General features: G+C 43.2%; 2 protein-coding genes and 2 non-coding genes across 5 annotated transcripts in view; 2 read left to right on the forward strand and 2 right to left on the reverse strand.

Annotated features, from left to right (window-relative positions):
* The window catches only part of LOC126992866 (uncharacterized), a 9,416-nt gene extending 8,115 nt beyond the window's left edge, over nucleotides 1–1,301 (reverse strand). The window contains exons 1-2 of the mRNA XM_050851682.1: nucleotides 1,077–1,301; nucleotides 123–341 (exon numbers count right to left, since the gene is read on the reverse strand). Coding sequence (XP_050707639.1) covers nucleotides 123–341; nucleotides 1,077–1,301 — 444 coding nt within the window. The remainder of the gene's footprint in view (nucleotides 1–122; nucleotides 342–1,076) is intronic.
* Nucleotides 1,302–1,503: 202 nt separating this feature from the next.
* The window catches only part of LOC126992867 (uncharacterized), a 28,238-nt gene continuing 1,741 nt past the window's right edge, over nucleotides 1,504–28,000 (forward strand). Inside the window, exons 1-3 of one of the 2 annotated variants that reach the window (XM_050851684.1) lie at nucleotides 1,504–1,652; nucleotides 23,487–23,620; nucleotides 26,384–26,594. In XM_050851684.1, coding sequence (XP_050707641.1) covers nucleotides 23,489–23,620; nucleotides 26,384–26,594 — 343 coding nt within the window. In that variant the 5' untranslated portion in view covers nucleotides 1,504–1,652; nucleotides 23,487–23,488. Of the gene's footprint in view, nucleotides 1,653–21,658; nucleotides 21,799–23,486; nucleotides 23,621–26,383; nucleotides 26,595–28,000 lie in introns of those variants that run through there. The other variant, XM_050851683.1, reaches the window with a different exon arrangement.
* Nucleotides 25,263–25,336, reverse strand: Trnan-guu (transfer RNA asparagine (anticodon GUU)). The gene has a single exon. It is a non-coding gene; the product is annotated as a tRNA-Asn (tRNA).
* Nucleotides 25,573–25,646, forward strand: Trnan-guu (transfer RNA asparagine (anticodon GUU)). The gene has a single exon. It is a non-coding gene; the product is annotated as a tRNA-Asn (tRNA).

Raw genomic sequence — 28,000 nt, forward strand, 5'->3', positions numbered from 1 at the left:
CATTCTCCCGCAGCACACACTTGATAAGAGTTAACATGTCGATAAAGAGGCGGCCACCACAACACGTCCCTGTACTTCATATCGACTGGAAAAAGATAAAATTGTTAAAAAGAAGGACTCACAATTCGTTTGGTGACAGATGAGCGTTGGTCATCAGTGTCTTCGGTATGTTCTGACTCTGAGGAGGTTGACGCGGCTGCCGCCTCGTCGCCTGCGTCGTAATCGGCGCTAGGGCAGTGCCTGCGGCGTGACAGCCTCTCCCGCCGGCGGCTCCTCTGTGGCCGCAGGAACAAACAATGAGACGCTTCACTTCCCACTGCCCGGCGGACGCCATGCACACCCTGAAAGAGAGAGGGGCCACATAATTATACACAGACAATAGCATGGACAGTGATAATAATTTAGATTGTTTGGCGGAAAAAGGAAGCTCAAGATTGTGATGGACTCGACAAGAGCGGCGCCGCCGACAACACGAGGCTGAAGACGCCTCAGACCAGGCGGCCTCGAGAGAGGGGCCGGGGGGCTGAGGCAGGGGGGATGAGGCCAGGTTTTCCCACGTCCTCCAGCAGCGATCAAACCTCAATAAGGTCATCAGACGTGCAGTGGCGGGAGGGAGGGGGCGGGGGGTACAGGGAGGGGAGAGCCGGTCGACCCGCGGGCTTGAGGAAGGAAGAGGCTGAGGACAAACCCAGGGATCCGACCATACTCAAGGATTTTTTTATATAAATATATATATATATATATATATATATATATATATATATATATATATATATATATATATATATAGATAGATAGATAGATAGATAGATAGATAGATAGATAGATAGATAGATATAAATATAGATAGATAGATAGATAGAGAGACAGACAAATATATAGATGGAAAGATAGATAAATAAAGATAGAAATGTAAATAGATAGAAAGAAAGATAAATAGAGAAAGATATATAGACAAATATTGATAGATATAGATAAAGCTATGCATATATAAATACATACATACCTACATGCATACATACAGAGAGAGAGAGAGAGAGAGAGAGACATTGCATTAATTTAGCATATTATCTAACAGTCGTCGCCCTCCCCGCGCCGCGCCCCGGGCCGAGGAAGGCCGTCGCGGCAGACGAGGCGGTAGAGGAAGCGAGCCGCGGCGTCCCTCGGCGGGATCGTTCGACGGTCACTGGCGGTGGCCACGTGGGTGTCTTCCTGGGTGGGCGGCGCGGGTCCTTGTGCCCCCAGCAATGGCGGGCGGCGGGCGGGAGCGTCGTCCTTGCCGCCGCTCCGGCCGAGGGCATTACCCTCACTGGCCCTCACCTGGCCCTCACCCTCACCCTCACCACTATGTAAATAGCCAGCCCTCATGGCACCCGCCTCACACCGCCCCCCGCCGCCACAGCCTCCGCCACGCCACGCCACGCCCTCAGCACTACTTGCTCCAAGCAAACCGACGCCAGGTTGCTGCTGCCTTACCCCACGACTGCTGCTGAAGCCCCTGCAGGTCCCCTAAGACCAAGTGTGTCCTGAAGCTGTCCACGACTAGTGTCTTCAGGCTACCCTGTCGAGGCCTCAGCCGCCCTCTCCCGACACACCTGTCACCGCTGCCTGTCCTGCCGAGGCGCAGGTGTGAGGATATACCCAGCCCTTAGGTGAGTACAACTGCCGCCGCTGTTTCGTCTACAACACCAGCGGGAGGCTCAGTGACGTGTTCACAGACGTGATCCTCTTATGTTCCCTCCGTCGGTGCCAAAGTGATCGCGGCGTGCATGACTGACGCGGAGTCCCTTGAGGCAGTGTTGCGTGCCAGGCGAGGGGGACTTCAGGAATCCTTGAGGGTGTGTTGCGCTATGATGGGCGAAAAGTGTTGCAAGGTTTAACGAGCCTCGGTGGAGCTTCGGAGGAAGGTGTGCGCGGCATGTGTACACAAGGATACACCAAGACACAAGGAGGATATACAAAAGGCCGGACGGCCTACACAAGGCAGCTCCTGAAGATGGGTTGCTCACCATTGCCCCTTCCCGTCCATAAATGCATCTAATCTCCATTTAAAGGTTTCAACTGTGTTTGCCTCAACTACACATCTACTTAGTTTGTTCCACTCTTCCACTAATCTGTTCGTGAACCAGCTTTTGCTCATTTCTTTTCTGAATTTGAACTCATGCAATTTATACCCTCTACTGCGTTGTCTTACATCAGTTTTTAATATAAGCACTTCATTTAGATCGCCCTTGTTAATCCCCTTAATCCATTTAAACACCTCAATCAAGTCCCCGCGCAGTCCAAGCCTTTCCTAGAAGTGCAATGAGTGTATTCAATGAGGCGGAAAAGAAGGATATTCGCAGGGTACGTATTCATTGCCGGAGGCTGTCACGAGCCCATGGAGCAGACAGGTCAACGGCCTCGCGACACTCCACTCACCCCTATTTGATGCAGATCGTCTCTTCCACTCCACCTGTTACTTTCCATTCAAGTTCCTCGCTCCGTGTCTATGAATATATATATCTTACATATCTTAGCTTTTACTCCAAAGTGTTTCATATAAGTTCTTTTTCGTCCGTTCCTCCTCGTAAAATTCAGGCTTCGTGTATCTTTTTAGTGTCCTGTCCACCTTAGGGCCGCTATCACAGTCCTTTTGTTTGTCTTGATCGTTACCAATGGCGCCGATCGACGCTATAGTTTTCCACGTGAAACTGGCCTTCGGGGTAGTGGCGGCTGCAGAGGAAGCGAGAGGTGATGAGTGTGTGGTAAGGTGCGGGGCTAGGCTAACCCCGCAGCCACCACTACACCATCGGCCAGTTTTACGTAGAAATTCTAAAGCGGTGAACGTCGCCATTGGTAACGATCAAAACAAATAAAACGACTGTGAAATCGGCCCTTAGTTTCGTCTTCCACCATCGTACTCACAGCCAGGGTAAAGAGACCTTCGCGTGGGAATATCTTGAATTTTCTTACTTTGGTTGTGGCCTAAATAGCAGTAACTTTGCTTGCCAACCTCTTTTGCTTTACTTTAGGAGCAGCGAGTAGCGGGCTTTTTTTTATTATTGTTTTCTTTTTTTGTTGCCCTTGAGCTGCCTCCTTTGTTGTAAAAAAAACAAAAAAAACTGACGAGTCCTTTTTCATAGTTTACCAGCCACATGAAAAAAATATTTGCTAACGGTTATGTTTTGGTCATTCCGACTGGGGATTACCGATTGATATTAAGAGCCAGACCAAATGATGATAGCTTTTGCCATTATCAGCTCATCATCAGAACATATAAAGAACAGCGTAAGAGAACAAGGAAACATCAGTTCCACCAGGCACTGACGACATCAAAATCTCCGTCAGTCACCACTACAACACTTTGCACGTCATAGCGAGTAAACTATTCTCCGCCCTCCGAGCTGTGTCAATTTCTCAAGTCCTCAGTCTCACGTCTCATCAGGAATAAACCAAACCCAAATAAGTTTCCGGCTCCCATAACAATTTCCAAAGGCCACAAAGAAAATTAGTCGGGTTCTCATTATTTTTTTCACATTCACGGTGCAGAAACTCTTATAAACTACCACTAGGCTCGTAAAACTACCCATGGAGATACCCACAGCCTCCACGAAAGCCTTACCAAATGTGGAGATGTAAATGCTAGAGAATATGCGTCTTAGTGCTGGTATGTGGTCGTGTGGGGAAGAGGGACTGGCCGAGCAGGTGCAGGGATGTTAAGAGTGCAAAAGAGAGATGTACGCTTGGGAGGGGATGAAGAAGGGGTGATGGAAAGGGGTGAAACTGGTGTGAGGAGGGCCGGGGAAGCAGGTGCAAGGAAAAGGAAGCTATGAGATTTTAAGGCAGACTAAAACAGTTAAAAATGCAAAGAGGGGCGTGTGTTTGACAGGTGATAAGGGGATGAGAAAGGGATATGATAGGTGCTGGAAGGGGTGTAAGAGAGGGCTGGGGAGGGACGTGAGAGGTGGATGAGTGGCTCTGAAGGGGAGGTGAAGGGTGGATAGAGAAGTTCAAGGATATAATTTACCATGACAAGTGTGAATCGTTGTTTTGTTGAGTCTAGGCCACCAGCACTTGAGAAATGAATGTCTTTGCGTTGTTTTGGAGGTGAATGAAAGGAAAATGGCGTGATGAGAGAAAGATAGATACAGATATAGATACACAGATAGATAGATAGATAGATAATAAAAGGAAAATGTCGTGATGAGAAAAAGATAGATAGATACAGATATAGATACACAGATAGATAGATAGATAGATAATAAAAGGAAAATGTCGTGATGAGAAAAAGATAGATAGATACAGATATAGATACACAGATAGATAGATATAGATAGATATAGATCATTAGAGATAGACAGAGATACTTATATACAGCAAGTGGCTACAGAGAAGATGAGGGAATAAAAAAAGAAGGCAAAGAGGAGGTAGAGTGGAGAGCAACAAGCAAAACAAATGCAGCAACACTCTAAAGAAGTATTGCATTGTCATTCCCCGTTATGCCCTTCATGGATGGCTACTACTACTACTACTACTACTATTACTATTACTACTACTACTACTACTACTACTACTACTACTACCACTACTACTATTACTACTACTACTACTATTACTGCTACTACTACTACTACTACTACTACTTCTACTACCTCCTCCTCCTACTACTACTACTACTATTACTACTACTACTACTACTACTACTACTACTACTACTACTACTAACAATAACAATAACAAGAGCCAAATCAACAGCGATAATATTAACAACTATCCTACTAATGATAACGATGAAAATAACAGCAATGAAAACAACAATGAAAACAACATAATAACGCTTTTTTATGTTAATCTTCGTGGTTCTCTCTCTCTCTCTTGACGTAGGAATTTAGGATCGCGACCTACATCATGTCTCCAGAAGGTGTTCGATCCCCTTCCTTCACCCTTCTGACGCTCCGTTGTTTACGATTCGGCCGGCAAGGCAAAGTGGATCTGCGCGGCTCTCCCCAAGACGCCATATAATATAACTTTGCCCTTGTTTCCCTCTCTTCCTCCTCCTCCTCCTCCTCGATCCTACTCCTATTCCTTTTGCTTCGTCTATTCTTGCTCTCCTTCTTCTATCTTCCTCTTCTTCTTCTTCTTCTTTCTCTTTTCCTTCTTTTCTATTTCCTTTCTTTCCTTTCTTCCTTTTCCTCCACCTCCTCTTTTTCCTGATTTCCTCTTTCTCATTTTATTTGTTCATTAATCCGTATCTTCATTCTCCTTGTCCTATCCTCCTCCTCCTCCTCCTCCTCCACCTCCTCCTCCTTCTCCTTCTCCCCTTCTTCTTTCTCAACTTTTCTCCTTTCTACTTCAAATATAAAAGAAAAGACGGCAAAGTAGATGAAAGTAATACAAATGAACCGCTCACACCACAAACAGAAAGCTAATTGAAAATGCCTTGAATATTACAAGTATTATAAACATGAAAATTAGAAGAAAAAGAAGCGTACGAGAGTTAACCTTTGCCCTTAATTTACCGTCCTCGTCCTCCTCCTCCTCCTCCTCCTCCTCCTTTTCATCTCCCAGGCATAACAAAAACAGGCGAGAAAAAAGAAAGAAATGAGAGAAAAAGAAGGAAATAAGGAAAGAAAGAAGTAAGGAAAGGAAGAAAGAAGGAAAGGAAGAAAGAAGGAAAGGAAGAAATAAGGAAAGAAAGAAAGAAAGAATTGAGAAGAGGAGGAAGAGAGTACGAAGAAAGACGCAGTAAATAGATAGGCCTATAACGTTAACGAAAAGAACGAGAGAAGGGAAATATTAAAGAAAACGGGAAACATTGATATAGAAAGTGGGACGAGGAGGAGGGAGAGGAAAGGAGAAAAGAGGAAGAAGGGAGAAGGAAAAAGGGAAGGAAAAACATATATGATAATCCCACTGAAAGAACGAGAAGGGAAATACTAAAGAAAACAGGAAACAGTGATATAGAAAGTGGGATTTGAAGGAAGGTGAAGGAAAAAGAAGGAAGATTGAAGGGAGAAAAACAGAAATAAAGGCAGATAAGAACGTAAAGGAAAGAACGAGTAAAAGAAAACGAGAGATAAAGGGAGAGACTACGATAGATTAAGCATTATCTACGTGGACATGTTTGAAGGCGGTTAAGTCAGTATTTCGAGTACAAAATTAGGGTTCAAGGAGACATCAAAGGAGTTATCAAAAGGACACATGACTATTCTCCCTTTTATGTTCTGTGAAGCAAAGATAATGAGCGGGCAGGGGAGAAGGAGGAGGGGCGAAAATGAGTTGGGGAGAGGAGATGAGGATGGGAAGGGGAGAATGAGGGGAGAGTGGGGAGGATGGGGGAAAGTTCAAGTAGGGAAAAGGAGGTCTGGGATTGGAGAGAGAGAGAGAGAATGAAGAGTTTAGGGGTGACTGAGGGGATTCATGAGAGGGAGGGAGGGAGGGAAAGAAGGAAAAGGGGGAGTTTGGAGACGAAAGGAAGAGAGAGAAAGAAAGAAGGAAAAGGAGAGGATCATCACACACACACACACACACACACACACACACACACACACCCCCCCCGCCTCTCACCCACACCCACACACGGTTATGCAGACCACGCCAACATCGACATATCTTCATTTCACGTACAATTAGACTCTCTCGCACAATGGGTCAAGGCATGGGTGACCTCAATGACTGGACAATGATCGCGCCACGCCATTACGCTACGCCTCCTCCCCTTTCCCTCCCCTCTTTCCCCTTTCCCTCCCCTCTTAACGCTTTCCTGTATAATTCCGTACGATTTAATCACTCTTCCTCCATCTTACTCCTACGTCTTCTCCTCTTTCCCTCCACCTCCGCTTCCTCTCTCTTTTAATCTTCATCTCCTTACGCATTCTCCTCCTTCTCCTTCCTACCTGTTAATCCGCTTATCCGCTCCCTCTCCCTCCTCCTGGGCCTTCTCCCCACTCCCTTCTCCACCTCCTTCTTCTCCCTATACCTGTTTATCCTCTCTTCCGCTTACTCCCTCATTCTCCAGCCTTCCCTTCTTTATCTCTTCCTCCTTCTTCCTATCTATTTATCTGCACTTATTTATCTCATGCTTACTCCCACTTTCCCCTACGCCTTCTTTCCACTCTTCCTCCTTCTCTCTACCTGTATATATCTGCGCGTACCTTCCGTTTACTCCCTCCTCCTACGCCTTCTCCTCCATTACCTCCCTCTATTCCCTCAACGCCTTGCTATATGTCTTCGCCTACCTGCTCCCACGTACTCCGTCTCTCATCCTCCACACTGTAATCACTTCCCCTTCAAGTCTTCCTGTCTCCCTCTGCGTCGTCATCTAAGCTCACCACTCCCCCAAGCCACGTCAGTCAGTTACTCTTCTAAGTCCTCCCTACGCATCTTACTACCCTCGCACCGCCCTCTCTCTCTTCACTGTCTTCACCTTTGAGAGTAACGTTTCTTATAGTGGGGACCTCGGCGAACTCTTGTCAGGCGTTGGTTGCACATCTTCTCCATCATGATTATGGGTACAGAGACTATATTTGCTACAGCACCATAAGGTTAATAGAAAAGATTGATTCATGGTATACTTTGTTTAGTCTCGGAAGTGAGGGATTTGTGATATAATTAATAGTTCTTTGGTTGATTATTAGAGGTAGTTCAGGATCGCCACCACTTGCTTACAGAGACTATATTTGCCGCAGCACCGCAGTGAATAAAAAAAGTCGTTTTTGAGGGTTTATTTAGTTTAATCTCGGAAATAAGGGATTTGTGATGTAATTAGTAGGTCATTAGTAGGTTGTTCAGCATCCCCATCAGGTAATTAGAGCGACTATAATTTGCTACAGTACGAGAAAGTGAATAGGGAATGTCGTTTGGTGGTTTATATTGTTTAGTCTCGGAAATAAGGGATTTGTGATGTAATTAGTAGGTTTTTAGTAAGTTGTTCAGCATCCCCATCAGGTAATTAGAACGACTATAATTTGCTACAGTACGAGAAAGTGAATAGGAAATGTCGTTTGGTGGTTTATATTGTTTAGTCTCGGAAATAAGGGATATGTGAAGTAATTAATAGGTTTTTAGTAAGTTCTTCAGCATCCCCATCAGGTAATTAGAACGACTATAATTTGCTACAGTACAAGAAAGTGAATAGGAAATGTCGTTTGGTGGTTTATTTTGTCTAGCCTCGGAAATAAGGGATTTGTGATGTAATTAGTAGGTCATTAGTAAGTTGTTCAGCATCCCCATCAGGTAGTTAGAACGACTATAATTTGCTACAGTACAAGAAAGTGAATAGGAAATGTCGTTTGGTGGTTTATATTGTTTGGTCTCGGAAATAAGGGATTTGTGATGTAATTAGTAGGTTTTTAGTAAGTTGTTCAGCATCCCCAGTATTTGGTTAGAAAGACAATATTTGATACAGCGCCGCGAAGTGAATGGAAAATGTTGTTTGATGATTTTTATTCAGTTTATTCGTCTCTAAAAATAAGTGCTCAAGTATTGCGTTATTATAATCTATTCACTTAAGTCTGCCCCAAGCTGACAACATAAACCTAAGCGTGTTCGTAAGCACAGTGCAGCTTAGCAGAAAGAAGCTGCGTGAGATAAACACAAACAGAGGTTAAACAAAACTTGGAAGCCATAGCAGCAGCCAATCAGCACTCAGCTTGCAAACACGCTTAGGTTTATGTTGTCAGCTTGGGTCAGACTTAAGTGAACAGACTACAGTAATCAAAACCCTTCAGAAAAAAAAATAACGTCATATATTTGTTAGAGTCAACTCCTGCAACAGCGTCAGACGTGTAGCTTAAATATCCTAACATAATGTAGTTTCCTGAAGGCGATTTCCAGGACTCGTCTTAAAAATCACCTTTATCACCCTGGGGCGCGTTATCCCCCCAGAGGATGTAAGCCCTGAAGGTGTATAAAAAAATGTACTTAGGCGCCCTTCTCCCATCTTAGAGCTACGATTAATCCTTCTCACACCATTCCTCCTTATTTCCACCATATGGGCGCCGTAGTACTTTCATTTTATTTAGCTCTTGTAGAAGTTGTAGGGATTCAGGTGGCTTCATATCTCTGGCGGTAGTTTTGCAAGATTTCTACGCCATGAGCAGGGAAAGCACTCATGAGAACTCGAAGGATCTTTTTCTGGGGTCGCCAAACATGATCGTAACAAGAGCCCGACGCGTTGAGTACGAGTATACGAGTCCTGTTTCCTTCTCTTAAGTCTCTAATGCCCGCCTGTTGCCTCTACCAACGTGTGTTTTAATGAATTTCACCTCACTGTATTTCCACTATATTTTCTCATCAACATCTCTTTATCCACTTTCTCTCACTATTTCTCCTTCTTCCTACCTTCTGTTTCCTTCTCTAAGTCTTTAATGCCCGCCTGTTGCCTCTACCGACGTGTGTTTCAACGAATTTCACCTCACTGTATTTCCACTATATTTTCTTCTTTATATCATCTTCGTTCTCACCTTCTTTCACTATTTCTCCTTCTTCCTATCTTCTGTTTCCTCCTCTAAGTCTCTAATGCCCGCGTCTTGCCTCTACCGACGTGTGTTTCAACGAATTTCACCTCATTCAATTTCCTCTACTTTCCTTTCGTTAATATATATATCGGTTCTTCCATTCCCTTCCTACTTTTCCATTTCTTGAGTTTCCTTCTTATCCCCTCTCTACCTTACTCCTCTCATTTATTCCTTGCCTTCTTTTATTCATACGATTTTCCTTCTCTAAAGCGGATAATTTCGTCTCTGGTTCCTATTATTTCTTTTACCTTCTTCCCTTTTTCTCATCCCTTCGCTGCTCTTTGCATATTATTTTAGGACTCTCTTCCCCCTCTCCGTTCTGTCCCTCTGAGCATATCCACCTTTCTTTTAAAACGTGTCATTTTTTTTCTTCATTTTTTTCCCTCTCCCAGTTCTATTTATACCTTCAGTGTCCTTCTAATCCTCCTCCTACGCCTCCTTCACCTCACTCCTCCCGCAGTAACTGTTCCTCAAGGGTGGGACGAGAAGGAAGGAAGACCACGGAAGAACAAGAGGACAGATGAGAATGTGTAGGAGGAGGAGGAGGAGGAGGAGGAGCCGAGGAGGAGGAGATGAAAGCTTGCGTGGGTGGGAATAGGCGAGAGAGAGAGAGAGAGAGAGAGAGAGATAGTGGTTCTCAATCTGGACATCCGGGGTTCAAGGAAATGCGAGGGAGGCCGATTGAAGCATATAGGTCAGGGAGGCGTGAGTGTCGTTTGTCACCCTTCCTGTGTGTGTATGTGTGTATGTATGTGTGTATGTGTGTGCTGTGTGTGTGTGTGTGTGTGTTCCACCTTCGCTTCCACTGTCACTCCCACTGCCAATACGTCTACTACTACTACTACTACTACTACTACTACTATTCACTCTATAATGTATCACTTCCTTCAACATCATGTGCTCTCTCAGTTAGCAACATCACCCTCTTTCAATCTCTCTCTCTCTCTCTCTCTCTCTCTCTCTCTCTCTCTCTCTCTCTCTCTCCTCTACTAACCTGTCCCATACACTGTCCTCCTTCTCTACATTGTCCATCCATCTTCTCTCCCTCCCTCCCCTTTCCTCCCCTTCTCTCCCCTTCCCTTCCCTCCCTCTCCCCTCACTCCCCCTCACATACCTCTGCCATTAGGTCATTGCCGTCCCCTCACCGCCCCCACAACACACACACACACACACAAACACACACACACACGCGGTAGCTATATGGTTCAAGTAGTTTTATATGAGGCGAAAATATAATGTTATAGAGTAACTTGTTTCTCTTTCAAGTAATAAAAAGAGAAGTAGTAATATCCTGCCTTTTTTAGTTAATACAGAAAAGAAGTGAGTGGGAGGGATACCAAGGGACGGAAGATGATAGGCCGCGTTATCCTTTACATATTATTCAACTTGAGATATGTGTTTTGGAGGCGAAGGCGTCCTCTCTCTTTCTCTCTCTCTCTCTCTCTCTCTCTCTCTCTCTCTCTCTCTCTCTCTCTGACTCTTTTATATGGACGAAAATGAAATATCCGAAAGAAAAAACATATAATAAATTGTATAATTATAAGAATTACGAAGCAGAGAGAAACATTATATAATTAAAAAGAGCAAATTATTATTACTTGTACAAAGAAGAATATAAAAAGAGGATAATTTTCACTACTACTACTACTACTACTACTACTACTACTACAACTACAACCACCACCATTACCACTACTACTACTACTACTACTACTACTACTACTACTACTACTACTGCCCCTTAAGTGTGGTCAATAACATTTTAAGTGGGGCCTCAGAGAGCGACGTGTCCCATATCCAAGGCGTGATATTGTCTAATTTTAGGGGGCTGATGAGGCTAACAGGTCGGGCCGGAGAGAGAGAGAGAGAGAGAGAGAGAGAGAGAGAGAGAGCAGTTATCACGTACGGTACTGTTTCAAGTTGTATCAGAACGTCATCAGCGTAACACTTTTCAGAACCCCATCATTATTATGCGTAATTATATTCTTCCTTTTCCTCCTCCTCCTCCTCCTTCTTCCGTGTTCCTTTCTGCCTCTCTTCATCTTCTTCCTCTTCCTCCGCCTCCTCCTCTTCTTACTTTTATATTTCCTTCTTTTCTCTTCTTTTTCCTTCTCCTCTTATAGCATTCCAATTTCCTTTTCTTCTTCCTCCTCTTCCTATTACATTTCCTTCCCTCTTCCTCCTCCTCCTCGTCTTATAATTCCTTCTCCTTTTCTTCCTCCACATCCCCCTCTTATATTCCTTCTCCTTTTCTTCTCCCTCACTATCCTCTTACATTCCCTCCTGCTTCTCTGACTGAATGAAAGGGTGACTAAATACATCCTCCCTTGCTTAATTCCCTTTCTCCTGTACCTCAACCAAAAGTGCCACATCCTACACAGCACACACAATACAGTATAATGCACCTCCACACTACACCAGCCATTGACACCACCACCACCATCGCCACCATCGCACGTTTACCTTCGCGGGGGGCAAAACTCGGCCGTAAAAATTAGGTCAGGCGATGAATATTAATTTTTGCAGGTGAATATCGGAGCACCCGTATCCCTCGGCGGCTCCCACATCCATAAAAAAACACGGCAGGAGATGCGTATTTATGAGGCTTACAGTAGCACGCCATTAACACAATCATGGCAAAATGCATACCGAGGCAGCGGGTACATGAAGGTGGTGATGGCGCGCAACAACAACAACAACAACAACGATAATAACTGAGTGATAAGCAATAACGATGATAATATAACAAAAAAACATTATCATAATTTAAAAGTTAACCCCCTTGACAGAGGATTCCCTACCAGAAAACCTCACCAAGCTACAGGAATGAAAAAAAGTGGCTGCTACAATACAATGAAGAAAAATGTAAAGTCCTGCACCTTGGGAGTGAAATCCAGCATACCAATACCACATGGGAAACACTCCACTATCCACCACAGAGGCAGAGAAAGACCTGGGACTGTATGTTACCAGGCTACCAGTGAAGGGAAAATACGTGCGAATCGAAGCGGACAGATTAAGTAAATAAAGAAGTATAAGAATAAAATAACCCCTTGGGACGAAGCAAACATTATGAATACGATGAAATAAAAACATTAAAAAAATAACTTGATAAAATGAAACCTGGAAAAACAGAATCGCGAAAACATACACAGACATAAAAATCGCAGTTGTTGAACCTTTGCATCGTTGCTTCATTTTTTTTTTTGAGATACGTAAAAACGGATGAATGAATGAACAACGGATGGCTGACTGACGGAATGCATGAATGAATTAGTGAATCAATGAACATGGTATAGTTTTCTGGATGTTGCGGGAGATGACTTTTTTTTATAGTTCTTGATTTTCTGAATATGGAATGAGGATGAGCAGGATAGTGACATCATTAATTACAAGAAAACAACAATAATAACATGAATAACAACATCAACATCAACATCAACATCAAAATCAAAATCAAAATCAACAACAACAACAACAACAACAACAACACTAACACTAACACTAACACTAACACCAACACCATCACCACCACCACCACCACCAACAACAACAACAACAACGACACCTAATACCCAAATACCTTCCACTTCCTTTCTAAAGCATTATTTTGTGGGTGGGCATTTGATAACCTTTATTTTAGTTAGCCCTTTGACCTTCCTCTTACTTTTAACGGCGGGAAAAAATTAACCTAACGTCCTCTTGTAACCAGAAAGGGAGGCCACAAATAGCAACCCTCTTCATCATAACCAAGCATAACAAAAACACCAATCTTCGTAGTCTCTGGAGTCGACTCACAACTATACAATTATGTCCCAAATTCCAAACCATTGCATTTCCACATTTCCACTACAGGCGCTCGATAAGATATGCGCCCATAGCCATGAGTGCTTCATTACAACACGCTGCTATTTTAGGGGCGTGATTACTGTGGCGGTTATATTTTAAGGTGGGCTATTTAGCGTGGGCGTGAGGAGTGATGGGCGGGCTGGTGGCTATTGTGGGACGGTGGTGATGGTGGTGGCAGCTGTGACAGAAGTACGTGGTTGTAGTAGTAGTATTTGTAGTAGAAGTAGTAGTAGTAGTAGTAGTAGTAGTAGTAGTAGCAACATTGATGGTGACATAAAAGTAGTTGCCTTTGGATTAGTGATGCGGGAGTTTGTGTTGAGTTAGTGGCTGGTGGAAAGTTGATAATAGTCAGAAGAGGAGGAGAAGGAAGAAGAGGAGGAGGAGGAGAAGGAAAAACAGAGTAGAAGTAGAAGGTAGGTGACCCGACGCACGATGATGGTGAAGGAACGATGATGCTGTCGGTGGTGGCGGGCGAGGGCGGTTGTGGTTGTGGCTTCAGTGTTGATGGCTGTGGAGGAGGAGGCGGCCGGGGGTTGTTGACAGTCCTCTCCGCTGCATGCCATCCGTAATGAAGCTATGCGGCCGATGCGTTGACTCCCTGTTATTATTGAGGCACAGTTTGCGTGCACACCGGCGTTGATTTCCGAAATTGTGTGGATTAACGAGGGATTGCGGGTTTTTCCACGCCTTAACCGGCTTGGTATCAGCGGCCGGCATACCTCGCACGACCCGCCATTGCAGAAATAAAAAACAAATAAGGTTGCGATGAAACCATGCGTGGAGAGAGAGAGAGAGAGAGAGAGAGAGAGAGAGAGAGAGAGAGCGTGAGTGTACTCTATACGGGTGAATGTTATTGTTATTTCTTCACTCAAAAAGGAAAAATGCAAAGGTCCTTCCCCCTTCAAAGAAACTGTAGGGTAAATAACTTCAACTCCAGAATAATAGAAAAGCTTATACAAAGGTTATAAAAAGATCTAGAAGGCATACGTAAGTTTAGATCGGTTCCTGGGATATCTTGAAGCTTCTCCGTTTGAGGCCATCTCGTGGGAAGATTGATACGAGAGGAATAGTTGACGTCACTCTTCCAAGGAATATGAATGGATGATGAATGTAAATGGGTGGGACTTCTCTTCTGCACATCAAACATATCTTAGAGAAGGAAGACAAGGACTGCCACGCTATTTCAAGGCTTATTCTGAACTGAGAGATGGAAGATAACTTTAATATAGTGTAGGTTAGATATGGCTAGGCTCTGTGTTTCGCCTATTATGATATGTAGAGTTTTTTTTACAGTGATGGAAGCAGCTCAAGGCCATAAAAAAGTAATAATGAGAAAATAAAACAGCTAACCACTGCCGCTATATAAAAAAAAGGAGTTCAGAAGAGAGGGGACAGAGGGAAATAATTTTAGCGGAGTCTCCCTCTAAAACGGCTTATCAGTCACAAGGGGGAAAGGTGAAAGATAACGTTGAATAAGAGGGCTTGGGAGATACGTCTGGGCTGCGTGTTTTCCCGGTTGTGTAAAGGATAAGAGGAACCGAGACGAGGTAGAGAAATTTGGTCCAATTCACACAGCTGATGACACGGCTTAAGAAGACAAGAAATTAGATGACGATGATTATAATATGCAAACAGTGGCTAGTGGTTTTCGTTGTAGCTTTAGTCAACTGTTTATTAGTGTGTGTTATGGGTGTTATGTTTGTTTGAATATTTCGGTAGGGGAAAAATTACGTCTGAGAGTGAATACTGTTCCTCCGTAACCCCCAATGACCTTAGATGAAAGAGAAGAAAAAGAAAACGAAGAATATGCATCCCAAGCGGTCATTACTTAAACGAGACTCAGATTACAGACATTTAGGAGAGAGAGAAAAGGGGAAATGAGACAAATGAAATCCCGCGCGAGATAACGAAGCCATTTTCTCTGTAAATACTAATGACCGAGGAGATGAAAAGTAAAAGAGAAATGAGAAACAACTTGTCCCGCGCATCCATGGCTCTCACAACCCCCAGACGATGAAGAGTTACATGAGAGAAAGACTTAAAATTATATCAAACTTGCTTCGATAATAAAAAATGTGGAAAAAAAGGATAAAAATAACGAGAAACAATATGAACCGCGTAGCAATGACTTTCACATATATCTCAGACTCTGAACTTTTACATAAAAAAATAATCAGAATCATATCAAACTTTCCTCGTTAAAATACAAAGTGACGAGTTGTTCGTCTCGAGTTATTCTTTCATAGCGAAAAAATATGTTTGTAGTTAATATATTATATGGAGTTGTGGGAGGAGGCAAAGAGGAGAAGGGATAGAAAGGAATATAGAAGTTTGGATGTTTATGTCTGTTAAAGAAATGATACAAAGAAATATAGTGACGAGTTTAAAAAAAAAAAGAAAAAAACAAACATGTCCCACGCAGCCGTAGCTTTAAAAAATTCTCCGACTACGAACATTTACAAGAAAAAACAACTTATAAGCATTGGGATTTTTCTCTGTTAGGACAAGGCGGCAAGACTTCACTTATTTCCTGTCCTACTTCATCATTTGGTCATCGAAGTTTGGATCAGTGTGGCATATTCTTCAACCGTGTCTTGCATCATTTCACCACTGAGATCTGGTAACACTGGACTGAATGCCTTCCTTCGCTAAACCCAATCACTTCAAATAAAACAAAAGTGAAGATAAAAAACGTAGCAATATATATGTTCCCGGTAGTAATGGCATTCACCAACTGTAAATTACACACACATTTACACGAGAGGAAAAAAAGTACAGGTATAGAGTGACTGAGGGACATTCAATAACCTTAAGCATTAGCCAGACAAGCGGCATCGTTAGCTTCAAATGGCCTCCCTCATCTATACTTGCTCCTCCTCCTTCTCCCCCTCCCCCTCCCCCTCTCACCTCACCTGCCCCCACACACACCTTAATGACCCTTGATTAGCTCATAAAAGCACACACGTCGCTCTTGAGGGTACACGTAATCTTTTTATTGACCTAATGATGCTTTTAATTCGTCTTTTTTTTTTTTTTGGTGTGTGTGACGTAGGCTGTGTCGTAGTATGTAGTAGTATGACGTAGGAGGCTATGTATACCTCTCCTTCCTTTCCCTACTCTCTCTCTCTCTCTCTCTCTCTCTCTCTCCCCTTCTCTCTGTCTCTCTCTCTGTCTCTCTCTGTTTCTGTCTCTTTCTTCACCATCTCCATCATCATGTTTCTTTATTTCCTTTTGATCCGATTCTTTTTCTTGGTCTTATTCTGAAGTTCATAAGCGTCGACATGAACACGTGCATGGGTTTGAGAAGGCTTCATAAAACCAACCGATCGCTTATACAACAGCAAGCAAGCAAGGAGTTATATATTCAGAGCAAAGGAGGCAAAAGAAGAGAGAAAAATATCGCGTTATGTCTGCTCCATAAAAAAAACGAAAATTAGAACGTTCAAATAATTTCTTTACACACACATATTACATGCCACTTAATCATCGTTTTTTTGGTACTTTCGACCGACCTTTCACGTGCTTAAACATATCCATTACAGTCCCACATTTTGTATAGAAGCTATGTACTTTTTCTAATAACAATCTTTCTTTTGGTTATTTTCAAAAGATCTCACGCATAGAATTTCGTTTATAATTTCGGAGTAGCTTATTAATTGCTGGTTAGTAGAGCAATATGATGTAACGAGATGCATGGTGGTTCTGTATCATCTAACCCGAAACAATATATATATATATATATATATATATATATATATATATATATATATATATATATATATATATATCTATCTAGATATATATCTCTATATATATATATATATATATATATATATATAGAGGACTTGACGCATTCAGAGATAGGTATCCAAAGCTGTTAAGAATATTTAATTTCATATCGTCTTCATTCCGATTTAATACTGGCGGAAGGGGAGACAACACAAGTACTGCCCACCCTGTTGCATAATACCTCACCCCCCCCCCCCCACAAAAAAAAATAAACATGAGTATAATTGCTTCGTTTCCTCCATCTCTCGCTAATTTCCTTTACTTTTTCATTTTACTCCATTTTCTTCCTGTTCTCTACTCCACTCTCTATCCCTATAATTGCTTCCTTTCCTCTATATAACTATTTTAAGAGGAAGAAGCAAAACAATAACGCCTCACGATAATAAATATAATAGTATACCTAACACCAATAATAATGATATTAATAATACTCTTCTTGGGCAATGGTTCCTCGGCGCGTCCTTGCAGTGTCGACAGATGGCGGTAACGATATGCATGCACTAGTTTACATGGGAGGGAGGGAGGGGTGGTGCGGCCCGTATTCCTCACTCAGGTAATCTTGACACGAATATTCACACGAGTTGGCCCCAAAAAAGCCCTCTCCGTCGTCTCCCCCGCCGCCTCCACCGCCGCGCCGCCGACGTCCACTTATCAATATGCGGCCCTGAGCTGGTCACACTTATGCTAAACGCCCTCAAGGGATCTGTTTTTATCTCTTATCATTATTAGTATTATTACCACAACCTCTATTACTACTGCTACTACTGCTGCTACTACTACTACTACTACTGTTACGACTACAACAACTACTAATGCTCCTCCTCCTCCTCTTCCTCCTCTTCAAATAGTTAGAGGGAAGGAAGCAGTTATATTCAAAGAGAGAGCAGTATAGGGAACAGGAAGAAAATGGAGTAAAATGGAAAAGTACGGTTATGAAGGAAAGGAAGCAATTATACGCAGCACAGCGGGGGACCGGGAAGGTTTAGTAACAGAATAGTTGGAAGAGTTAAGCAGAAGAGAACATAAAAATAGGAAACGGAGAAAGTAGAATATAAGCAAACGAAGAAAGCAGAGTCTAGAAATGAACCAGTTACGTTTCATATCTATATTCAGTTAAAACAAAAAGGAACGAAAGAATAACACACAAAGACGAGATAAAGAGATGAAATTAACGTACAGGAAGGAGAACTTAGGCTGCGATGGGAAGAAGAGGAAGAGAAAAATAAGAACAGGAGGAAAAAATGAAGAAAAGACGAAGTGAAGAGATAGCGGAAATGGACAGGAAGGAGGAAGGCTGACTAGAGGGGAAAATAAAGTCATAAAAAGGAGATAGGAAAAGACGTAACATAAGATTTTTAGAGGACGGAAAAGAGGAAGCTGATAGGGGTTCGAAAAAGAGGACAAAAAAAAACAATTACCAAGAGAAAAGAGGAGGGGACGAAGTATAGGGAAGGAGGATCTACTTATAAGATCTAATGAGGCAGAAATTGGAAGGATGTGGAGGTAGAAGGAAAATGAGGAACAGGAAAAATCGGAACAGGGAGAAAAATGAAGGGAAAATAACCGGGATCAACGTGCCCTGAAGGACGGAGGTAACTCGTAAACATGTCACCAATATAGAAACTCGGACTCCCCCTGAAGGATCCCCCCCAAGGACACCCCTCCCCCGTTACCCCTTTGCCCAGTTCTTCCTAATGGCGATGACTCGAATGATCTGAAGAAATATATAAATCAAACACAGAAAGCACATTATTGATTTGGTCGTCCCTGGTGATATCGTAAAATGAAAATCTCATTGCAGAGTGTTAAGTAATGAATGGTAGGCCGGGACATGAGCCTAGTGAAAAGTGGAGAAAGGAAGAAAAAATGAATGAATGAAGAAAGAAAGAAAGAAAGAAAGAAAGAAAGAAAGAAAGAAAGGAAGGAAGGAAGGAAGAGGGGAAAAGAAAAACAAAATAGGGGAAAAGAATAAAGTTAGTAGGATTAAAAATATAAAAACTTCCTTCGTAATTTAGTGTTGACTTACGCCGTGATGGAAACAAACGCAACAACATGAGGAGAAACGAAGACTAGAAAAAACAAAACAAGGAAACACATAGAAACTAACACGAAGTAATAGATTAATAGATAAAAAACAAAGGCTTCAAAAAACTTCCTAACATCTAACATAAATCTGAACCCAACAACGCGAAGGTGAAACGAAGTAAAATGAAACCGATAAAAATAGTTCGATAGAAAAAAATAATAATTAACGGCTAAAAGTAACGATTCCAAAAATGAAAATAAAAACTACCAATGGCGTGACGCACTCGATTTCGGCAACCCGAGGAAAACGAAGAAGAAGAAGAAGAAGAAGAAGAAGAATAAGAATAAGAATAAGAATAAGAATAAGAAGAAGAAAGAAAGAGGTATAGCTAAAACAAGATAAAGAACTAAAAGGAATGGATGACAGTCAGATGATGAAAAAAAACCTCCTAATATTCCATTGAGTGGGTCGAGGCGTTTTTTTTTCAGTACAGGAAGCAACTCGGGGCAACAAAAAGAAAGTGTAGAAAATAGAGAGCCCGCTAATCGCTGCTCCCATAAAAGTGAAAAGCAAAGTGGCCATAAAGGGCTACACAGAGGAACGTAAAACTGGCCCGATAAGACACAAAGGAACATTCAAAACTAGCACGATAAAGCACAGACCAAAGGATCAAAGAGTAACCGTTCCAGAAATCGTCCTAATAATCCACTTAGTCAGGCGTGTTAACAGCGCAAAAACTGTGCTAGATCGGCGTCGTATGACCCTCCAACCCCCCCCCCCCCCCAAACAATTTATATTATGCAACTATGGGTCTAAAATGGAAAATGCTGAAACGTGAAGATGGCGCCACTATAAACACTTGCCTGCGCCACAACGGGCTGGGGCCGACCATCAGGCCCTACTATGAAGGCCTACCGGCGCCACAGGCCAAGACGTAAAAAGAAAAAAAAAAAAAAAGCTGACTTTGTTTATAATGCCATGTTGTAGGGTTCATCAGGGCTAACAACTGTTATTATACAATGTCATGTCTACAATGCATGGGTAAGCCAGGAAAACAACTTGAAGAGAACAACAACAACAGCGATAAAAAGTAGAATATTAGGAAAGCGAAGGAAGGAGTCAAGAGATGAACCAGTTACGTTTTATATCTATACAATTAAAACAAAAAGAACGAAAAAATGATGCACAAAGAATGAGGAAGACGAAATAAAGAGATGAAACTAGCGTACAGGACACTTTTGACAGCCTATCGTACTCAGAGCCACGTATTTACCGGTTTCTGGCCCATAACTGTTGCCAAGAAGCACCAATAATTAACCATTTAAACGATAACCATATATAAAGGCAGTTAATTGGGTGATGAAAGCAGTTTTTGGGTCGAAAATCGGCAAACCTAAGAGGCAGAGTACGACAATCTGGCAACGTTGGGTACTACAGGAAGGAAAACTTAGGCTGAAGAGGGAAGAGGTGCTGTTTAATAAAGGAACATAAAACTATCACCATAAAACATAAAAGAACATAAAACTAATACGATAAAGCATAGACGAATGGATCAAAGTAACGGTTCAAGAAATCGTCCCAATAATCCACTGAGGCCGTCGAGGCGGTGCTTCATAAAGGAACATAAAACTATCACCATAAAACATAAAGGAACATAAAACTAACACGATAAAGCATAGACGAGTGGATCAAAGTAACGGTTCAAGAAATCGTCCCAATAATCCACTGAGGCTGTCGAGGTGCTGTTTCATAAAGGAACATAAAACTATCACCATAAAACATAAAAGAACATAAAACTGACACGATAAAGTATAGACGAATGGATCAAAGTAACGGTTCAAGAAATCGTCCCAATAATCCACTGAGTCTGTCGAGGTGCTGTTTCATAAAGGAATAACTAAAACAAGGGAACGGATAAAAGGACAAAAAAAGGAAAGAAGCTGATTATATACAAAGGAATGGATGAAAGTGACGGTTCCAGAAAACGTCCCAATAATCCCCATCGCGTGGCTACGTTTCGCTTCATAATAAATAAAATAAAATAAATAACACAAAAGAACAGAATGAACACGAAGAAATTAATGAAAGTAGCGTTCCAGAAATCGTCCTAATATTCTACTTAGTATGTCGAGGTTTCTCTTCATAATAAATAAAATAAGATAATTAATGCAAAAGAACGAAAGCAAAAATATAACCCAAAGCCATGGATGGAAGTAACAGCTCCAGAAATCGTCCCAATATTCCATTTGGTATGTCGAGGTTTCGCTTCATAATAAATTAAATAAGATAATTAATGCAAAAGAACAGAAGCAAAGATAAAACACAAAGCCATGGATGAAAGTAACAGCTCCAGAAATCGTCCCAATATTCCACTTAGCGCTGCCACACGGTTCGATAACTTTCCGTACACACGTGCATGGGGAGCTGAGGACACGATACGGGGCGCGCATGTGCATAGGGGGGCCTGCCGTCATCTATAAAGGGGGGTTCGGGAGCGGCGGCCCCCACAGCAACCCGCAGCGACAAGGCGGCGAGGCGAGACGAGAGCGTTGGCTTGACGGACTGACAGACATACGCCCCGCGAGACTCACTCCTTCAGCGCCGCGATGTTCTTCGTGATGGATTCCAGGACAGGTGAGGCCCGCTCGGTCCCTTGATGGCCCTTCCTCGGTCCACATTCTCAGACGCTTTCGGTTCTCACGACAAGTATTTCCAGAGTCCAGAAAGGAGATTAGTCAAGTTCTCATAAAGGGTCGTATATAAGACATTTCGCCGCCCAAGAACACATATTTGACAAGACTTTCGCAGGAGTTGTGGGCATTTCCAGTAGTAGTTTTATGACCCTGGTGGTAGTTTGACCCTTCTTCTGCACTGTGAACCTAAGGAAACACTCATTAGAGCCCGACTGAGCTGCTCTTTAACCTTTAGAAATCGTTGACATGAGTTTTTGATCACGTTCATAGTTCAGAAGCCTTGTCAGACCATCACTAGCCTCATAAAACTACCCATGGAAATACTAACACAACCTCTATATACGAAAGCCTTATCCAATGTGGGTGCACGTGTAAGCCCTGAAATGCTTGAGGATATGATACAGCCGTGACGATTTCGCATTCTGTTTTGCTTGGGTTTATGGATTCGTTATGTTGACCTGTCGAAAATATATGAAGAGAGGTGGAAGACGCGTTTACAGGCCTTCCTCGTCTTCTTACACTCGGTTATGACAAGTTTGTATTCTGTTTTGAGTGGGTTCATGACTTCGATTTGTTGGCCAGTCGTTAGTATATGACAAGAGGTGGAAGACGCGTTTTTAGGCCTTCCTCGTTTCCTTGCATACATTCGGGACAAGTTCGTAATGTGTTTTGATTGGTTTGAAGGCTCTGTCCTGCGCCTCGTCTTCTTCCTTCACTATGCAGAGTCGAAGATTACTCCCTTGATGACAGGTATGCACGGCTCCTCCTCGTCTTCTCAAACTCGGTCGTGACAAACTTTGCCTTCTGCTCTGATTGCCTTGAAAAAAGTTGAAGTAGGAAATACAGCATTATACTTTTTCTTTCTCCTCCATTTCTTCCTTCTCTCCTTCTTTCTTTTTTTTCTTCCATTTCTTCCTTCTTTCCTCTCTTCTTCTTAAGCATTTCTTCCTACCCCATTTTTTTCCCTATTGTATTTTCTTCCTTCTTTTCTCTTCACGTTTGCACTTAATGGTTCTGTCTGCTGCCTCCTTCCTTTACTGCTCATCCGTTCAGTCGAAAATATTAAGCAAGAACTTACTAAGAAGTTGAATATATGAACGGGTAAGAAAAAAAAATCTTTGCTCAAAACCACACTTGAAAGATCAACAAGTTCCGTTATGAAACAAGATGAAAAAGCTTCGATATCTGTACCTATGAATTATTCTGAATTATATATAGCCTTCTTACTTGCATTGCACATGTGGTTAATAAACTTCTATATCTATCTATGTCTATCTGTCTGTCTATCTATCTATCTATCTATCTGTATCGATATATCAATCTATATTTTCCTGTCTTAATATCTGTTTTATTATTGTTATCATGGTCTGACACTTCAACCTTTTCTTAACTTCTCTATGTTTATTTATTCATGTATCCACCTACCTATCTATCTATGTATTTATCTATCTTAAAATGTCTCTAACTATTATCATGACCGACACATCTATCTTTCCTTCACTCCTCTACATCTATCATCTATCTATCTATCAATCTACGTATCTATCTATCTACATTAACCTATCTCGAAATCCGTCTTTGTTTTTTTCTGCTCACGAACTGACACTCTCATCTCTCCTCCCCGTGCAGGTATGGCGTGGTTGGTGGCCGCGACGGTGCTGGCCGCGGTGGTGAGCGTGGCGCGCGCCGACGCCGGACACTTTTTCGCGGAGACGCCCAAACACCTGCCCAGGATCGGCCGTCGGGGAGACCTGCCGCCCTTGGTAAGCCAGAACGCGTTGTTGTGTGATTAGTGGCGCCACTTGGTGATGGTATTAAGGCAGACTTACTTATATTTCTCTCTCCTCGTCTCTCCTACAATTAAAGCACTCTCTCCTACGTTTTTTTTTTCTTTTCTCCTCTTCTCTCTCCTTTGTTCCTATGTTCCTATTCTCCTATGTTCCTTACTCTTATTGGTCGTATTAAAAAACATATCGCCCCCTAAGAACACATAATTGAAGAGGCTTTCGTAGGAGTTGTGAGCATTTCCAGGGGTAGTTTTATGACCCTGGTGGTAGTTTGACCCTTCTTCTGTACCCTGAGTCTAAAAAAAAACCTTATTAGAATCTGATTGATCCCCCCTTTGACCTTTGTAAATAGCTGATGTGAGAGGCGAAAGTGACTTGTAATACCAGCTATATCTTTTCCACACTGAACAGACACGTCATGTACCAGTTCTCGACTCAATTATTTTCACATGGCCCAATACCCTTTACTTTTCCCTCCTCTATACCTCACATTTATTCCCCAGTCCCTGTATTATCACTTCTTACTTTATATGCTTCTATTTTTCCTATTTTACCTCCTACTCCTTCCCCAGCTTCCCTTAATCATCACTCACAACACAACACTTCCTCTCTTCATGCCATATACCCTTACACAAATTTCCATCCTTTCCTTCCCATTTGCTTCCCACTCCCTGCAATGTCACCCATTACTTTATATGCCTTTTTGTTTCCCAATACCCCAATCCCTTCACTGGCATAACGTCCCCTTTCCCTTTTCAACCCTGCAACTGTTAAACTCCTCTTCCCATCCCCTGCTGAAATCACGACTCCTCAACTCCCAGTCTTCCCTGCTAATAAGAAAAAAATAAGAATCTTGTCTCACTTTTCCCCTTTCAGAATCACACCCAACACCTCACACCCTGTCAGGAGTATCACATTTGCATCCCGTGTCACCAGTATCTACATCTTTGTCGCCCCTGCCAGTCCCACAGCTTTCTCCTTACACCCTGCCAGCAGTATTAAGCCCCTGTTCCCCCGTGCCCACCCCATGCCATTCACGTTACACCCTGTCAGCAGTATCAGTCAGCTTGTCTCCCTGTCACCCTCATGTTCGTCACGTCACGCCCTTCTCACAATATCAAGTCTTGTTTCCCCTGTCAGCACTACCTCCTATCTTAACGCCGTCGCACCCCGCTCCCTGATCTAATAGCCCCCCATCTCACCCTCACGTCTTCTTTGACCCCCCTCCCTCCCCCGACCTGCTAATATTGCTGTCACACGCCCCTGCCCCCCCACCCCTCCACACAACCCTGCCAAAACCACGCCCTTTCCGCTATTGTCACAATGAAAATCAGAATCAAGAAGTAGGTCAGCCGAGCGGTAAAACATGGTACACACGTACTAGCTCAACACACACACACACACGCACACACACACTCACGCACGCATGCACACTTTCACCTCGCACCGCCGCGCCTCACGTCCCTCTCCCTGCTCTTGCCTGTACTCGACATTACTTGCCGTCACTGTCGCGGCCATCACACTGATCAAACGCGAGCTTTAATGTTGCTCCCTTCCCTCCGGCGTTACCAGGTGGAGCGTTGGGGTCGCCGCGCCCCGGCACCAAAACAAAACATTCCGCCCCCGGGTGGGCTCGAACCACCAACCTTTCGGTTAACAGCCGAACGCGCTAACCAATTGTGCCACGGAGGCGATAGGAGGGAAGGCACTGATAACATATTTCACCCTTTTTGTTCCATCACGTTTGATTTCCAGTTACATTTTACTAACCGTCCGAGTCATGAAGGCGACGAATGGCGTGACATTAAGGTAAAAAAAAATCTTTTTGATGCATCACGTTTAATTTTCAGGTATTTTATACCAACTGAAAATTACAATGCGATGCAACAACAAAGGTTATTTTTTTCCTTAGTGCCGGCACTTTCATCGCCTCCGTGGCACAATTGGTTAGCGCGTTCGGCTGTTAACCGAAAGGTTGGTGGTTCGAGCCCACCCGGGGGCGGAATGTTTTGTTTTGGTGCCGGGGCGCGGCGACCCCAACGCTCCACCTGATGACGCCCACACCTGCTCAGGGTGAGGGCAGTCATTTATCACTTCGGCACGACTGGTTAGCGCGGCCGGCTGTTAAAGGAAAACCACATGGAGCCTTCTTATTTATAGAGATTTTTTAAGTAATGTTACGGAATTCCTGGCTTTTCCCATAACCCCAAGAGCTACTACTTCCAATCAAACACATAATATGGTTGTACAGTAAGAACATCAAGAATTAGTTTTAAAAGCGTCCCACCGCTGGTCAGCCCTCTTAAGTAACATTCCTTAACTTGACGATGATGTGATACTGCCAGCTAAATGCACCAAAGCCAGAGGTTGAATTACTGCCATTTTGTAGCTTCTTCTGACTGGGTCTTTGCGTTCAGAGAATGAACTGCTCTTTTTAATAGTTTCTTCTGATTGGGCCATGTATCTTGTGTTCCTCAAGGTTGTTAGGGCTGTATTTTAAGGCACCATCGCTTCTCACATCGACTATTTCTTAAGGTCAAAGAGGGGATCAATCGGGTCTTCATGAGTGTTTTTAAGGTTCATGGCACAGAAGAAGGGTCAAACTACCACCAGGGTCATAAAACTGTCCCTGGAAAGGCCTACAGCTCCTACGAAAGCCATGTCAAATATGTGAACTTGGGCGACGAAATATTTTAAAATACGACCCTTAGTCCTCACTGTGGCCTTTACTCCCTACAGACGACGCTGCTGACAGAGGAGGACGCCCGCAGCCCCGGAGCGACCACCCGAGGCATGACGGAGGCGCTGGCGGGGCTGGGTCTGGACAGTGACGGAGACGGCTGCATCGGCCTGGGGGAGCTAGTCCGCAACCCAGTGGTCAGGGTGGCGCTCCTCCTGCAGAACCCCGCCCTCCTCAACTCCGCCGCCCCCGCCTCCTCCGAGAATGACGGTGAGTTACAGCACTTACCCTCCCTCGCACCCAGCGTTACCAAATTATCGTACTCAGCCACTCTGGACATCATATTTCCCGGTTTCTGACTTACAAATATTGTAAACAAACACCAATAAGTAACGCTTTTAACGATAACTTTAACTGGAATCTCGTTAACTGTGTGGGTACGAGAGTTTTGGGCACTGAAACTGATAAATGCGATGTTTTGAGTACGATAATATGGTAACGCTGCTCGCACCCCCTTCTATCCCTCTCTCCTGTGGCTCACCTATCCGTTAATACGTCATTCTGCCTGTCCTCTCCTCTTTCCATCTACGTGCATCTTTGCATTTTCCGTCACTTCCCTACACGGTCATCTATACCCCCTTTTCTCCCAGTCTCCCTCCGTTGCCTTCGTCCCTTCATCTCAGCCCTTCCGCGAATAAGATTACGCCCTGCCTCTCATCCGCCTAAGCAAGGAGTCTGTTCACAAACTCACGTCATGTACAGAAACGGCTCAAGGGTCGTCGAAGCGCTCACTCTCCTCTTGGACCCTTGTTATGGTGTATGGCGATCGATAGGGGGTGTTACACCGTAGAGTGTGTTCGGTTAGTTATATTTAGCAGTGGTTCAATACTCGCTTTTGTTCGTGTGTGACTGACTTTTCACGTCTCAGAAGATATGCCGGGTAGCCAGGTCTCAGGGGACAAGTTCACCTGATTGGTATTTTAACCCAGTAGCAGCGGGGATCATGTTTCTTAATGGTCCCTCTAAGCGAGAAAAATAAGAAAAATCACCCCTCACACCAACCATTTCATAATATATATCAAAGCATTTGTGATCAGATTATGTATCATCTATTTTGGGGGGCTTATATCATGGCACAAATTTGGCCCGGCGCTGCTACACGGTTAATGTAAATTGTGATAGTTATCTTTATCGTCGTCAGTACGTAAATATATATGTCAAGTCTATCATTATCCCAGTCTTCGTTTCTTTTCCTAATGGATGTTGAGGACACAGGCGTACTACAGAATGAGTGAGGGCGAGTGTCCATGGCCGCGTCCTGTGGCATTATAATCATTGTGTTCTCAGCCTCTCCCTTACGATGGCCACACCTCTCCGAGCTCACTAACAAACTTATCTTCCATTCCTTGGTAATAAGAGGTGAAAATGTGTCGTATAAATAGGCAAGGTTGTTTCAGCGACAAACATATTAGAGCGCGCCTGGCCTCTTTTTATGCTACAAACGAAATGCAGAGAACGTATATTTGAGAGGCTGGCGGGTTCAGATTTAAGGAGTGCTATACCACTACAACTACTACTACTACTACTACTACTACTACTACTAACAATAAACAAACTCTATAATTAAAATCCTATAAACTTAAATCATTATCTATTGCTAATTAATATGACAAGAG

Source organism: Eriocheir sinensis, unplaced genomic scaffold (assembly GCF_024679095.1).
Source record: "Eriocheir sinensis breed Jianghai 21 unplaced genomic scaffold, ASM2467909v1 Scaffold511, whole genome shotgun sequence".
Taxonomy (NCBI): domain Eukaryota; kingdom Metazoa; phylum Arthropoda; class Malacostraca; order Decapoda; family Varunidae; genus Eriocheir; species Eriocheir sinensis.